Here is a 13,851-nt window from a genome sequence, read left to right as displayed (position 1 = left end):
TACGATAAACATAGATGTGCATAACCTATAAAATTATACAGTTTGAGTTGAAGGGCTTATCTATAGCTCCAGTTACTACAAATCATTTTTTAAAATTCCCTTTATAATGCCTGTAGAAGATGATCATGCTGCTTAAATTGGTAACATTCTTAGTGTTACACAATAAAACTTCATAATATGGTTCATTCATTGTTGGAATGCTCTGGCAAGTATAGAGTAGATCAGAAAAGAATCATCCTCCTTGTTCTGAATATCACACTTCCAAAAATAGGGCAATGAATGAAGATTGGATGTGTCTGTAAAGTCATGCCATGTAATTTCAGCTTATTATCAATTAAATTCTCTGTGTCATATGCGGCTCTTGTCACATCTCCATCTCATGATTGTGTTGATTTGGCAAAAAAATATTTTGGCTATGTGACTGATCTTGTCTCTTCCCTAAAAAATACAGTTAGGAAAGAATAAGAATTCAAAAAGAGACAAAATGCTTTGTACAACAAATATGTTTCTTAGAGAAAATAACCTGTGCTGAAGGAGCTGGTGAGCTGAAGAATAATTTTGAGTCCCTTGGCATCTTCTCTGCAGCTTATGCTGGAGCTCTGTGATGCCAGTCTCAGCTGTGAATAAAATTCCAAAATATCAGACACACCATCAAAGCAGAGTTTTCATATAGGTCATCAGCTTGGCTAATTTCTTGCTCTGGTCAAATAGTACTACTACCCAACATTAGCCCATCATCATTTCTTGCTACCTTGTGTTATCTATTGTTTACCCTTCCCCAGAATTCAAAAGCTCCTTTGAAAATTGTGTCACTTTTCTTTGTGTCCTTGAGAAGACATAAAGAGCACCTCATTCAGTAAAGTATCATTAATTACATAATGTCAGTAAAAATGTAAATATAAGCAGAGATATGTGAAAGGTCTGCATTGTCACTAGAAAGATTTGAAAGATTAGGAGTGATTATAAAATTTACAGAGCTGTTACAGAAAGAAACTGTACTTAAAGTATAAAGTTTAAACGTCTTTGCAAAGGTTGGATTATCAACTATTTATTTGATACTGTTTCAAGATAATGTTTAAATTCATCAGATAAATATATCAGTGATTACCAAGCAAAACAGTTACATCAAATATAGTTATCAATATAGTTTTAGAAAACAAGTGTGTAAGTAGAAATATATGTGCTTTAATTATACACAATAATAAAGACCTTTTTTTGTTTATTTGTTTTTTGTTTTTTTTGAGACAGGGTCTCACTATGTAGTGAGACTGACCTGGAACTCACTACGTAGCTCAGGCTAGTCTCAAACACACAGCGATCCTTCTGCCTCAGCCTCCCGAGTGCTGGGATTACAGGCCTGCGCCACCACACCCAGCCTAAAACCATGTATAACTTCATTAACACATTTTTTGGCAGTACTTGGGATTGAACTTGAGGTCTTTGTAATAAACTATATTCTTAGCATTTTTTATTTTTTGACATTTTGAGACAGTTTCATTAAATTGCTGAGTCTCCCAGGCTGGGCTGAAACTTGCAATCCTTCTGCCTCGGTCTCCCACAGTGATATTAAAAATAGTGAGTCTTGGGCTAGGGAATTTAGCTCAGTGGCACTACGCCTGCCTCACAAGTGTGAGTTCCTGAATTCAATCCCTGGTACCGGGGGGAAAAAAAGTAATAAGTCTAATAACCACTTTTATTTCAAAATAATTATGACCTGAAATATTTTTCAAACATTCAACGACCACAATGTGATATATAAATACTTTTGATTTCTGTTGCTGACAAAGGCATTGATACTTCCAATACTGATGCCAGTGATTACTTAAACTAGAAGCAAATGCCAATTTCATTCAGAGGAAAGTAAAAATGTAGAAGTAGCATTTCACATTCATATTGAAGAATACCCTGAAATCCAGGTTAAGAACTGCTGGGCTTCAGGAATTGTCTAACAGAAAGAAAGGAGAGAGAGAGAGAGGAAGGAAGATTTAAAAGGCAAAATTATAGTCTACATAAGCTATTAACTGAGTCATAATATCTAGATGGATGTATGAGTTCATGTGATGAAAATTTTTTACTCATATTTGTCCTTAAACTAAAATTGGACTATGGAATCAGAAGGTCCCAGTATGTTCTGTTTAAAGGCTTGGTGTTTCAGCTGCTTGTTCATTTTGTAAGTAGAAGCTCTAAAGCAAACAGCCTACTCCAAGCCAGGCATCACTTATATGACAAAAGCCGAATTTATAACCATCCACCCTTATCCAGTGCTAGTTAGCCATGGATTCCCTTCTCCTTATCTCATTCCCTGGGATTTCTCTTTCAATATCTTTCCCAATTCCCCACTTTAACCCCAAAAGAGAGACATAGATACAATTATTCTCATCCATAAATACCTAGTCTATCATAAATACACATCATGTACTTACCTAAATGGTAGCTTTTAACAAATATTTCTCTGTGGCCATAAAATGTTCAAGGGCAGGAACAACATCTGAATTACCTTTGTTCCCAGCTACCATGATCAACATGGTGCATAACTTTCCAGCATTTGTTTTTTTAATTGGTTTGAGTTGAGCCAAGGTGTGAGGAGATAGAGAGGTAAATGTATGTAATAGATGAATGTGACTTGTTCCTTGTCAGATGATACGGGCTCTCGTTGACTAGGACAGCATCAGAAGGCAGCATCCCTAATTTCCCTGGTTACCATTAAGAATGCTATTCTCCCATTCAAATGTACAGGAGAAAATGTTTCCCCAGGTGACTGTGAATCTGCTTTCAGGATCAAGAAGTGTCCGTAAGAAACATCATTCTCACTGTCAATCTTTCTCTTGTATCATTTTACCTTTTCTCCAGATTTAATAGAAACAGTGAGTTCATTTCTGTAAAGGTAAAATATGTCACTGGACATGAAGAAGGGCTGAATGGGTCACAGAAACATGCATTGTCTAATTTATATATATTTTAGGAAGAAGGGGTTGAGTAAACCCACAGGGAACCAATAGAAAATACCAAATTTATCTTCTGATTCCAAGTTTCTTCACACTTAAAATCATCCACTCTGTAGCCTCCAAACCCAGCTCAACAGAGGTATAAGAACCAAAACTCATTCCATGGAAGTTCTTTTTATGTCTGCATGAGACCAGGATTATTCTTCACTAGGAATTTTATATTGTAATTATGATTTGATGAGGCATATGTACTGTGAAAAATGACCAATCTGTTGTAAAAGATTTAGCCTCATTAAGCATGTTATTTTGATAAAATTAGATTAATTTTAAAAACCTAATCTAAGTGGGTGAAACCAGTTCACTTCCAGTATACCTCCAGCTATACCTTCTTGGTTCATGTGAAGCCTTTTCTTCCGTTCCCTCTAGTTATAAAATTTTCTTATCTGGAGGAGAAAGAGATTAAGTTAGCATGCCAAAGTCAGCAAAGACATGCCACAGTTGAGGGAGAAAGTGGTGCAGTTGCATTGAATGTACCTTGGGAAGATGGATACAACAGGCATCTTGTCATAAAAGAAGAGATCAATAAAATTCCCTAGTCAAGATTAAGATTGAGGCAGGAAAGGGATCCCCCACATCTCCCATGTCCTATTAGTCCATTCAAAGTTCTTATCATCGACTTCAGGATGAACTGTACTTTAATTTCCATTTAAGTGAGGTGACAGTGTTAAGAGGGGATTGTAAAAGCAGTCACTGGAGCAGCTAAAGGACTCAGGAGAGTTCTGAGTCGTTAGTATTTCCTGAAATGTATTTCACTCAGAAAGCTCCCAAATGAATATAAGGAGGACAATGCAATTAGCATTTGGTTTCTGGAAGAAAAAAAATCAAGGTGAAACTCAGATCTATCACATATTTTCTGTATAATTTTGAGAAAGTTCATTATTTTTGGAATATGTATGTGATGTATACCAGATAATAATAATTGGATTAAATGTGATTAACATGACATTTGTTCACAGTACCACCTCAGATTATTATATTAATATATCATTATAAAATACAATTATTCTTATCAAGGATAGGGATTGACATTATGGATAAGGATCTGAATTTTTATACTAAAATTATTATTTATTTAGTGGTAGTAGCATTTGCAGTGGTGGGGATTGAGCCTTGGGCCTTGCACTTGTCCAAGTTGTGTTTTGTTTTGTTTTGTTTTTTTCATTTAGTTTATCAGTACATTTTAGGTATATAATACAATTACATCATATGTTTGAAGTTATTCAGGAAATTTGTTATATATTTGGAGAATCCTAGACTATCCATACGAGAGGCTAAATTGAAAAAAGAAACAAAACTAAGCAGTACCCTTAGTACTGAGTTGAGTGTGAGTGGTAATTATAGAAATCAGAGTCTGAAAAAAAAGAGATTCTGGCAGAACTCCCACTCTTTTACTCAAAGCTTCTGAATGACTCACAAAGCCTGAATAGGTAGAACAGTCTATTAGATCAATTTAGTTAATTGTATGATTACAATCAATCTCCTTTATGATTTTTCTCTTACATGCGTTTTAAAATTACTAAAAGCAAGTCATTCAAATACATATGAAAATCTATGCTGAATAAACTTTTATTTTTTAATTTCACATCTTGAAATAATTTCAGATTGTTAAAGAAGTTAAAAGAATACTTTGAAGAACTTCCACACTTCCTTTACCCAGATTCTCCAATTATTAATATTTTACCACATTTTCTTAATAATTTATTTTTATTTACACAAGTTCTATTTTAATATGTTGGCATAAATTTATAGACCTGATACTCAGAAGTATAGAAAGCTCCTACAAATTAATAGAAGTCAAAATAAGCAGAAGACTTGAAGAAGTACTTCCAACATAGAAAATATAGGTAGTTAATAAATCTATGAAAAAGTTCACAACATAATTAGCTCCTAGGCCATGTAAATTAAAACCATGGTGAAGTGCCACTGTCATCAAAATGCATAAAATGACTTAAGCTATAGAATAATTTACACCATTTATGAAAGCATAAATTGTACAATGAATTCAAAAGTTCCATCTGGAAGTATCTTTGAAGATGAAAGGAGGAAGGGAGGAAGGAAAGAAAGGAGGGAAGAGTGTTGGCGAGGATCTAAAGAAATGGGAAATCCTATATACTACTGTTGTGAATAGAAAATTATGCAGCTGGAGTAGAAAGCAGTGCAGTGGTTCTTCAATAAATTAAACATAAAATTATCATGTCCCAACAATTCCGTTTGTAGCATATACTCAAGAAAACTAAAAATAAATGCCCAAATAAATACTATGAAGTTAATGCTCATAGCAGAGCTATCCCAAATGCTCACCTGAAAAATAAATAAACAAAACATGGCATATCTTTGCAGTTGAATAATGTTCAACCATAAAAAGGAACAAAGTACTGACACCTGCTACAATGTGGAAGAACTCTTAAAGTGTGCTGAGCAGAAGAAACAACACAAATGCCATAGAGCATATGATTTTGTTTATACAAAGTGCCTAGAATATGCAAAGACCTAAGCAGATAAGTGATTGCCAGTAGCTGGAGAGAGGGATGAGCAGAGAGTGATTCTTTAATGGTATAGGGTTTTCTTTCAGAGTGATGAAAATGTTCTTGAGTTAGATAGTGCTGAGGTCTCATTCTAGAGGAGGGCACTCGGGGAGATGACTGTGGACACAATGAATGACCAAAAGCTGATGGCTAATGGCCAAGTTTATTTCTTATCCAGGGTTTTATAGCAGTTTCAAGGTCACACACAAAAGCATGATCACAGTGGTTTGATGATTAACAACAGTCACAAGGAGGCATGAGTAGGATAAACGGCAATCACAAGAAGCTACAAACAGATACACCCTGTTTAAACTAAAGACAGCATCTAGATAAAACAACATCTGTTAATGAATACAAGGGAGTATAATCTGGTAAAAAGGAATGTAAACCAGGAACAAGAACAAAGAAGGAATTAGGGAGTGGTTCTGCAGTTGAGGGGCTTGGCACCAGCACGTTGCCTCTGGGACACCTTGTCCTGGTGAGAACCAGCATTCCAGGACTGGCATCAGCGCTTTGACCATCCATCCTCTCATGCACCAACAAGATCGTATTTATTTTTACAATATTATGAGTATAGCGAACATCACTGAGTTGTACACCTTAAAATGGTTAAAATGTTAGTTTTATTAAAAATAGCACACAAAATAATGACAACACAAGAGACTGAGTATAGGATAAAGGTGTTCCGAAGTTTATCTTTCTTCAAGTAACACAAATCCAACCCATTGCCTTCTCACAAATAATTTGGGGTAATGTTTTTTCTTGTTTCCATGTTATTTGTATTGGTGGTATGTTGTGTAATTTGGACATCCTTCACTGGAAGGGAAGACAATCGAAAATGTGACAGGTGCACATCAGGGACTTCCACAGCATTTAGAAGAAAACAAATAGGTGCACATGTGGAAACATGAATAATTAACCTGAAGGAGTTTAGTGGAAAAGTAAAAAATAAAGAAGGATTTAAGAAAATATCACATACACACTGACAACACTTGTACAAAACAACAAAAATTTCAAGGATAAAATAAAAGGCTTGCACTCATTAAAGGGCCAGTGGAAATGAGGTATAAATAAAAAGGTCTGGGTATAAATAAAGCCAACAAATAAATAAATGCATAAATAAACAAGAGAGAATTTTGAAATAACCATAATAATGTGTCATCTACTAAGAAACATAAGTCAATTTTCTGCCCCTGGAGAATCAAATAACAATAATTTATAAATGGGAGAAATTAAAATTGCATGGTCCTTGTGCAGAATGCAAACAAAAGGAATAGATGTCAGAATACAAAAATCAACCAAATACAGCAGGAGTTTAGTATTTTGTATAAAATACATTTTATATTTATTAGGAATTTTCCCATAATGTTGCTAGTGAGATGGGGATCTCTGTGCCATTTCTTACATCAAAATAAACTCTAGACCTATAAAAATGTAAGTGCAGCCATATATGTAAGCAGATAATGAAAATTTTAAAAGAAAGGGTGTCTCTTATAATCATAATTTTTAACATTAAAGTTTTTTCAAATATTAACAAAAAAGCCCAAAGTTGTCAAGGAAAAGACTAATTTGCCTATATTAAATTATAAAACATATATACAAAAACACATTTAAAAAGTCAACTGGAAAAGTAGGAAAATATTTATTCTCAAAGCAAAAATCAAAGAATCAATTTTTTTTATATTGAAAGGTTTTACAAAACAGTAAAATAAAGCTGAACAGCTCAGTAATAGAAAGTGAACAAAGGAAATAGTCATCTCATTAAATGAAGAAATAAGCTTAAAATCATGTTCATCCTCAAGTATAATTGAAGTATTTCATAATAAAATAATAGGTATTATTTTTTTCTAACAGAGTAACAAAATTGAAAAGTTCAAAAATAGCAAGTATTAGTACAGTGCTACTAAAATTGGAATTTTATGCAGTTTTAATAAGTGTAAATTAATGCAACTTTTTAAAAGGGCTGCTGACAATATCTATTGGTATTTTCAATTCATACAACTTTAGACCTACTGATTAAGTCTTGAGACACTTATCCTTCAAATATATCTGACAAGAACACAAAGATACATGTTCAAAAATGTTCACTGTGACACTTTTGATATCTACAGATTGTAAATAAACTTTCCATTACTATGGATATGGTTAAATAAATGATGCCATATTTATACCAGGGAACAAAATCCATTTATTTGATGAATTAGAATTGTATGTGCTATGGAACCAAAAGAAAACTACAATAGTATATAAACCAAAGCATAAACCAATAAAACAATAATCAAACTAATAACATTTATTAATATGACAGATGATGTTTTGCTGAAACTAAATTGCCACTGACAAATTGAGTGTATTTTTCAGATCTCATATGATTTACCATCTTATAACTCCATTCTTCCGCCATTAAAAAAAATTTTTTTTAGTGTTTTCATGATATGGCTATATCACTTAGATTAAAGAACTCACTTTCTTTTGAATTTTTCATTAGCATGACAGAATTATAGAAATAGTGCAATTTTCTTGAAGCCACACAAAGGTCTTAATTTAATGGTTTAAAGTCCCATTCTAAAACACTGTCCTTAAACTGTGTATTATCTTCACAAAAGAAAAATTTTGACTTTATGTCCAGTAGAAGTATAAAAGTTTAATATAGCAACACAGTCATGTTGATAATAGGACACTGCTTACCAAATTAAACCCCACTATGTAAGGTGGTCACATGGTACCAAAACAATCATTTAAACTAAAATAAACGTACAAATTGCATTACTTCATTGGAAAGTCAACACCCAGGTATCCAATGTCTGCTCATTTTCATTTCTACTTAAATCAAAAACAAAAATGTAATCGCTTATGAAGGCCCAAGCATATACCTGCTGATGCCATTTTAAACATTGTGTAAGATATGAAAGAGAGGTATGATTTGACAATTTTAGTGTGTAATTTCAAATATAACATAGAGTGTGCCCCGGATTTCTCAGAGGATGGAAAAGTAATAAAGTTGAGGGTTCTTAAAAGCTCCAGGGAATGCCTTGTTTAACCCTCAGGATCTTACCTTTAAATATGTCCTCAAAGGAAACTACTCTGTTCAGAAGTGGGACCTAGGAGAATTGGAGTTTTTACATTGAGTCACAGAAAGCAGAAAGTTTTGAAATGAGATCAAACACACAGACCTTAGAAAGAATTGCCCAGGAGTCAGTCTACAAGTGGTACTGTCCTTCGGGAATAATATATGGATAACAGAAAACTCTCCCTCATATTAGATCCTTGGTTCCTTCTCTGATGACCCCTACAGCACTGTTTCTGCTTTCCGTCCACCTGAGGTGAGAGAAAAGCCTCAGTCTGTAGGATTTTGTGACACTGGTCGAGGATGGGGTGAGCATGGCTTTGGCCTCCTACACATCTTTTTTGTTTCCTTTCTATACTTCCAGATAACTATTCTATTCCCACCCTTCTCTAGAATCCCAAACAAAAATTCAACTCTAGACCTTCTTCAGGAATGAGGCTAATTCCAGAGAGATCACAAAGGCTGTGAGCGCCAACGTTACTTTCCTTTTGCAGTTGGAAGCAGCTTGCCTGATTCTCCCCTCCCTTCTGCCAGACTTTTAGTCTCCATTGTTTCCCTCAACTTAGCCTTGTCCCACTATCTCTTTACATTACTGCTTCAAGAAGTCCCATCAAGAGATTCTTCCTCTTGCGTATGTTCCGGGCATAGAGATGCAAAGGGATCATGACCCATCCACTGGTGAGTGTGGGCACATAGAAGAGAGTAGGTCCAGTTATAATCAATGTGAAGGAATGCATCCTGTAGCTACTGGCCCAGCGTCATAAAGAAGACATTAGCTACAATCAAGACTATCCTCTGAGTGCAGAGGAGGATACCAGACCCACTACAGATGCAATCACATACTTAAATCTATGATAATATTCTCATACAAGTCTGTCATGATGGGTTCTCACTTGACTGAGCCTCGGACAGTATCTAGTTAGCTCAGTACCTAATTTCTCTGAAAAATTTGGTGGCCATCTGGATACCATATAAAAGAATATGAAATACTTGCATAACTTTACCTTGCATTTTGTGTGAGATGAATTTGGTGAAGCTGAGAGTAAGTACATATAATCTGTGCTTTGTGTGTATGACAAGGGAGAATCCCAATGTATGGAGCTGTGAGCCTGTGTGAAAAAAGACTCATTTAAAAAAGGGTATCTGGAAAGGCCCTAATGTTACAAAGCTATTTGGGCTTCAGGGAGAGAAAAGATATATTACCTGTGTTTTTCCATGGAAGGGAATACCCAGATTTACAGATATCTTCCTGAATTTTCTTCTTTCTGCTTTCTCTTTATGCATCTGGATTTCTAGCAACTATATTCAGCTTCCCTTCCCTGCTTTCTTCTAACTTCTATTCTCTTTATTTTATTTTTCACATTCTTATTTTTTTCTTCCTTGCTTTCTCTCCATATTAGACAAAAAATATCACTGTTGAATTAATTAGGAAAGTTGACAAGGTTATATGAAATCGTCAGAGTGTGAAAGAGAAATTGTTCCTGATATAATTGTAGTATCACTTGAAATCCTACATTTCATCAGATTTAACTCCCTTACCTTATTACTCTCCTTTTCTGTTTTGATATTAAACTATATTCTTCCACAATCCATATATGTATGTATTGCACTAAATGCACAAATCCTTCATTCTTTATATAGTAGTTCTTACTTATCCATAGTTTTGCTATCCATGATTTTAGTTATCCACGATAAACTGCAGTCCTAAAATAGTAATATTTGTCTGGGCACTTTCAAGAGAGAGAAATCACATTTATATGGCTTTTATTACAGCATATTTTATAATTGCTTTATGTTACTATTATTAATCTCTTACAGTGCCTGATTAACAATATTTATTATAGGTACATAGGTATGTACATATAGAAAAAAACATGGTACATACAGAATTCAGTATTATTCCTGATTTCATGCCTGCACTGGGAGTCTTGGAACATCTTCACTATGGATAAGGGGGATAACTGTATATACTACATGGGCCCTATCTGAATTCCAAATGTCCATTATGTTTTAAGAGTTCATCAGTGTAGATAGAATAATATTGAGTCATCTATCTCTGTACACACACACACACACACACACACATCATATTTCATATGGATAATACGGAATAATCTTTTCACACAGATACACACACCTACACTTCATACAGATAATATCAAAACATCTATTTCTGTACACACACACAAACACACACACACACACACACACACACACACACACACATATTTCATCCTTCAAGGGCTGGGGATTTAGCTCAGTGGTTCTGTCATCTGCCTTGCAAGTGCAACAACTTGAGTTTGATCCCTGGTACCGAAAAGAAATTTTTTTTCTCTCTTTTAAAGAGCTAGAGATGTAGTTCACTGTAGAGGCCTTAGGTTCAATCCCCAGTATCTCAAAAAAAAAAAGTACTTCTTTTGTCTAAAAAAATTAATCGACTAATTTAAGAAGAAGTCTGTTTGACACAGTAGTTTATCAGCTAGAAGACCATGAAAATTAATGAAGCTGACAAACCGCAGATATAGAGAATAATCTGATATGTCAGTAAGGTTAAAAAACAAAGTCTGAGGGCCAGGGATTTAGCTCAGTGGTTCTGCCAACTACCTTGCAAGTGCAAGGACCTGAGTTTGATCCCCAGTACCAAGAAAAAATAAATAAATAAATTGTTATGTTTCATTTTTCAACCTACTTTTTCAACTCAACAGTATGTCAGACATCTTGCTATAGAAAGTACAGACCAACTTAAGCTGTTGCTTAAGGTTATCATATCAACATCATCACTGCAGTTATTTCTTTAATGTAGTTACCAGGAATAAGGCATATTATACTTTTGCTTTATAATATTCATTCTACAACTTAGGAAACTGAGACAAAAAAAGTTAAATAATTTGTTCAGGGCCACAGATCTAGGAATTTGAAGAACCAGGATCCAATCTATATCTGTGTACCAATAAAAATCAAAGATTCAGTTTGAAGAACTTGGTTTCATTACCCAGCACCACCAAAAAAATTTAAAATAATTTTCAATTTGTTAATATATTGGTATTTTCATTATCACTCAGTTTAAAATATTTACAATTTCACTTGATTTCCATTTTTATTCATGAATTATAAGTATTTCCAAACACTGGCAGGTTTTCTGTATTTTTGTTATTGATTTATAATTTAATTCTATTGTGGTCAAAAAGTATGTTCTACATGGTTTCAATCCTGTGTAATTGGTACTAATTTATTGACTGGCATGTTAGTTATCTTTGGTGAACATTTCTTTTGCATTTGAAAAGAATACTTTGCAATTATTGAGTAGAATGTTCTACAAGTATCCTTTAGTCAAGTTTATTGGTAGTGTTGTTCAAATCTTCTATATCCTCAAGATCTTCTACTCATTTATCAGGAGCATTCAAATGTTTATATATTTGAATCTTTCTAGTTATCCTTCTAATTCTATCAGGGTTTTTTTGTTTTGTTTTTTGTTTTTGATATATTTTGGAGCTTTCATTTTGTGCAGTGTTTTTCTTTGTGATGAATGCCACTTTTATCAGTCTGAAATACCTCATTACACTCTGTAATTGGAATTTCCTGTCTGACATAGGTAAGGTCATTATGGTTTTCTTACCAAGTGTTTACCTAGTATACAATTTTCATCTTTTGCTTTTACTCAACTATATTTTTTATTTAAAATGTATCTCTTGTAGACAAAATATTATTAGATTTTCCTTTTTGTCAACTGATGATCTTTGCCTTTTAATTAGAATATTTAGTCCGTTTACTTTTCATGTACTTATAAACCCAGTAAGGCTTCAGTTACAGTCTTATTTTCCATTTCTCAAATGCATCTGTGTTCTTTTATTCTTCTTTTGTGCCTTCTTATTTTTTATTTTCCATTTTCTATTTTTATTTGATTTTAATTATAACATATTTAATGCTTTCTTACTTATTCTTGGAGTTACAATATACATTCTTAACTCATCACACTTTTCTCTTATGACCTGTCCTTTCTGAGGTATCAACTCTGTGCCAGGGATTTTCAGAAAAGTTTCTTGACTTTGGTTGGATCCAAAATTTTATTGCCTTACATGAGCCATCTTATATGGCACTGAGAAAAGAAATTAAGGAAAACATGACAATGACTTAAATTACAACCAACTAATAAGAATAAAAATATCTATTTATTTTCAGAACAAACAATAGAAAAAAAGGTAGAAATATCCAATTAGGTGTCAATTTTAACATGAATCCTTTCTGCAAGTCTTGATGTCATAAGCCCAACACTACCTTATTGTTTTGTTTGTGCCAAACAGGTAAATGGCAATAAATCTCAATGGGAAAAGAAAATCAAACCTCAGTAGATGAGTTTATCTTCCTGGGCCTTTCACAAGACTTTCAGACCCAGATACTGTTATTTATTCTTTTCTTCATCATTTATCTGCTGACAGTGTTTGGAAACCTACTCATCATCATTCTCATCTTCATGGATTCTCGGCTTCACACACCCATGTATTTTTTTCTTAGAAACCTCTCTTTTGCAGATCTCTGTTTTTCTACTAGCATTGTCCCTCAAGTGTTGACCCACTTCCTGGCAAAGAAGAAAAGCATTTCTTTCTGGGGGTGTATGACACAGATAACTGTCTTCCTTCTGGTTGGGTGTACAGAGTGTGCACTGCTGGCAGTGATGTCCTATGACAGGTATGTGGCTGTCTGCAAGCCACTGCACTACTCCACCATCATGACTCAACAGGTGTGTCTCCAGTTGACCATAGGGTCCTGGGCCAGTGGGGCCCTAGTGTCTCTGGTGGATACCACCTTTACTTTCCGTCTTCCTTACAGTGGACAGAACGTAATCAACCACTACTTTTGTGAACCTCCCGCCCTTTTGAAGCTGGCTTCAGCAGATATTTATAATACACAAATGGCCATCTTTGCCATGGGTGTGGTAATCCTCCTGGCTCCTGTCTCCCTTATCCTGGTCTCTTACTGGAATATTATCTCTACTGTGATCCAGATGCAGTCTGGGGAGGGGAGACTCAAAGCTTTCTCCACCTGTGGCTCTCATCTCATCGTTGTTATTCTCTTCTATGGGTCTGGAATATTTACCTACATGAGGCCAAACTCCAAGACCACAAAAGAGCGAGATAAGATGATATCTGTTTTCTATACAGTGGTGACTCCAATGTTGAACCCCGTAATTTACAGCCTGAGAAATAAAGATGTCAAAGGAGCTCTCATGAAACTATATGGAAGGAAATCCTCTTAG

The 13,851-nt window shown here is 34.5% G+C and overlaps 1 protein-coding gene across 1 annotated transcript; it reads left to right on the top strand.

The window, feature by feature from the left end:
• Positions 1–12,891: 12,891 nt before the first annotated feature.
• Positions 12,892–13,851, top strand: LOC104856511 (olfactory receptor 2D3). The gene has a single exon (XM_010615941.2). The coding sequence runs from the start codon at positions 12,919–12,921 to the stop codon at positions 13,849–13,851; it is 933 nt and encodes a 310-aa protein (XP_010614243.1). The 5' UTR covers positions 12,892–12,918.

The sequence above is a fragment of the Fukomys damarensis genome, unplaced genomic scaffold, assembly GCF_012274545.1.
Source record: "Fukomys damarensis isolate Sample0158 unplaced genomic scaffold, DMR_v1.0_HiC HiC_scaffold_16, whole genome shotgun sequence".
Lineage (NCBI taxonomy): Eukaryota > Metazoa > Chordata > Mammalia > Rodentia > Bathyergidae > Fukomys > Fukomys damarensis.
This window is presented reverse-complemented; position numbering and strand designations above follow the sequence as displayed.

Excerpts from the sequence above, each read along its gene's own strand:
- LOC104856511 (XM_010615941.2), top strand. The coding sequence starts at position 12,919 with ATGGGAAAAGAAAATCAAACCTCAGTAGATGAGTTTATCTTCCTGGGC.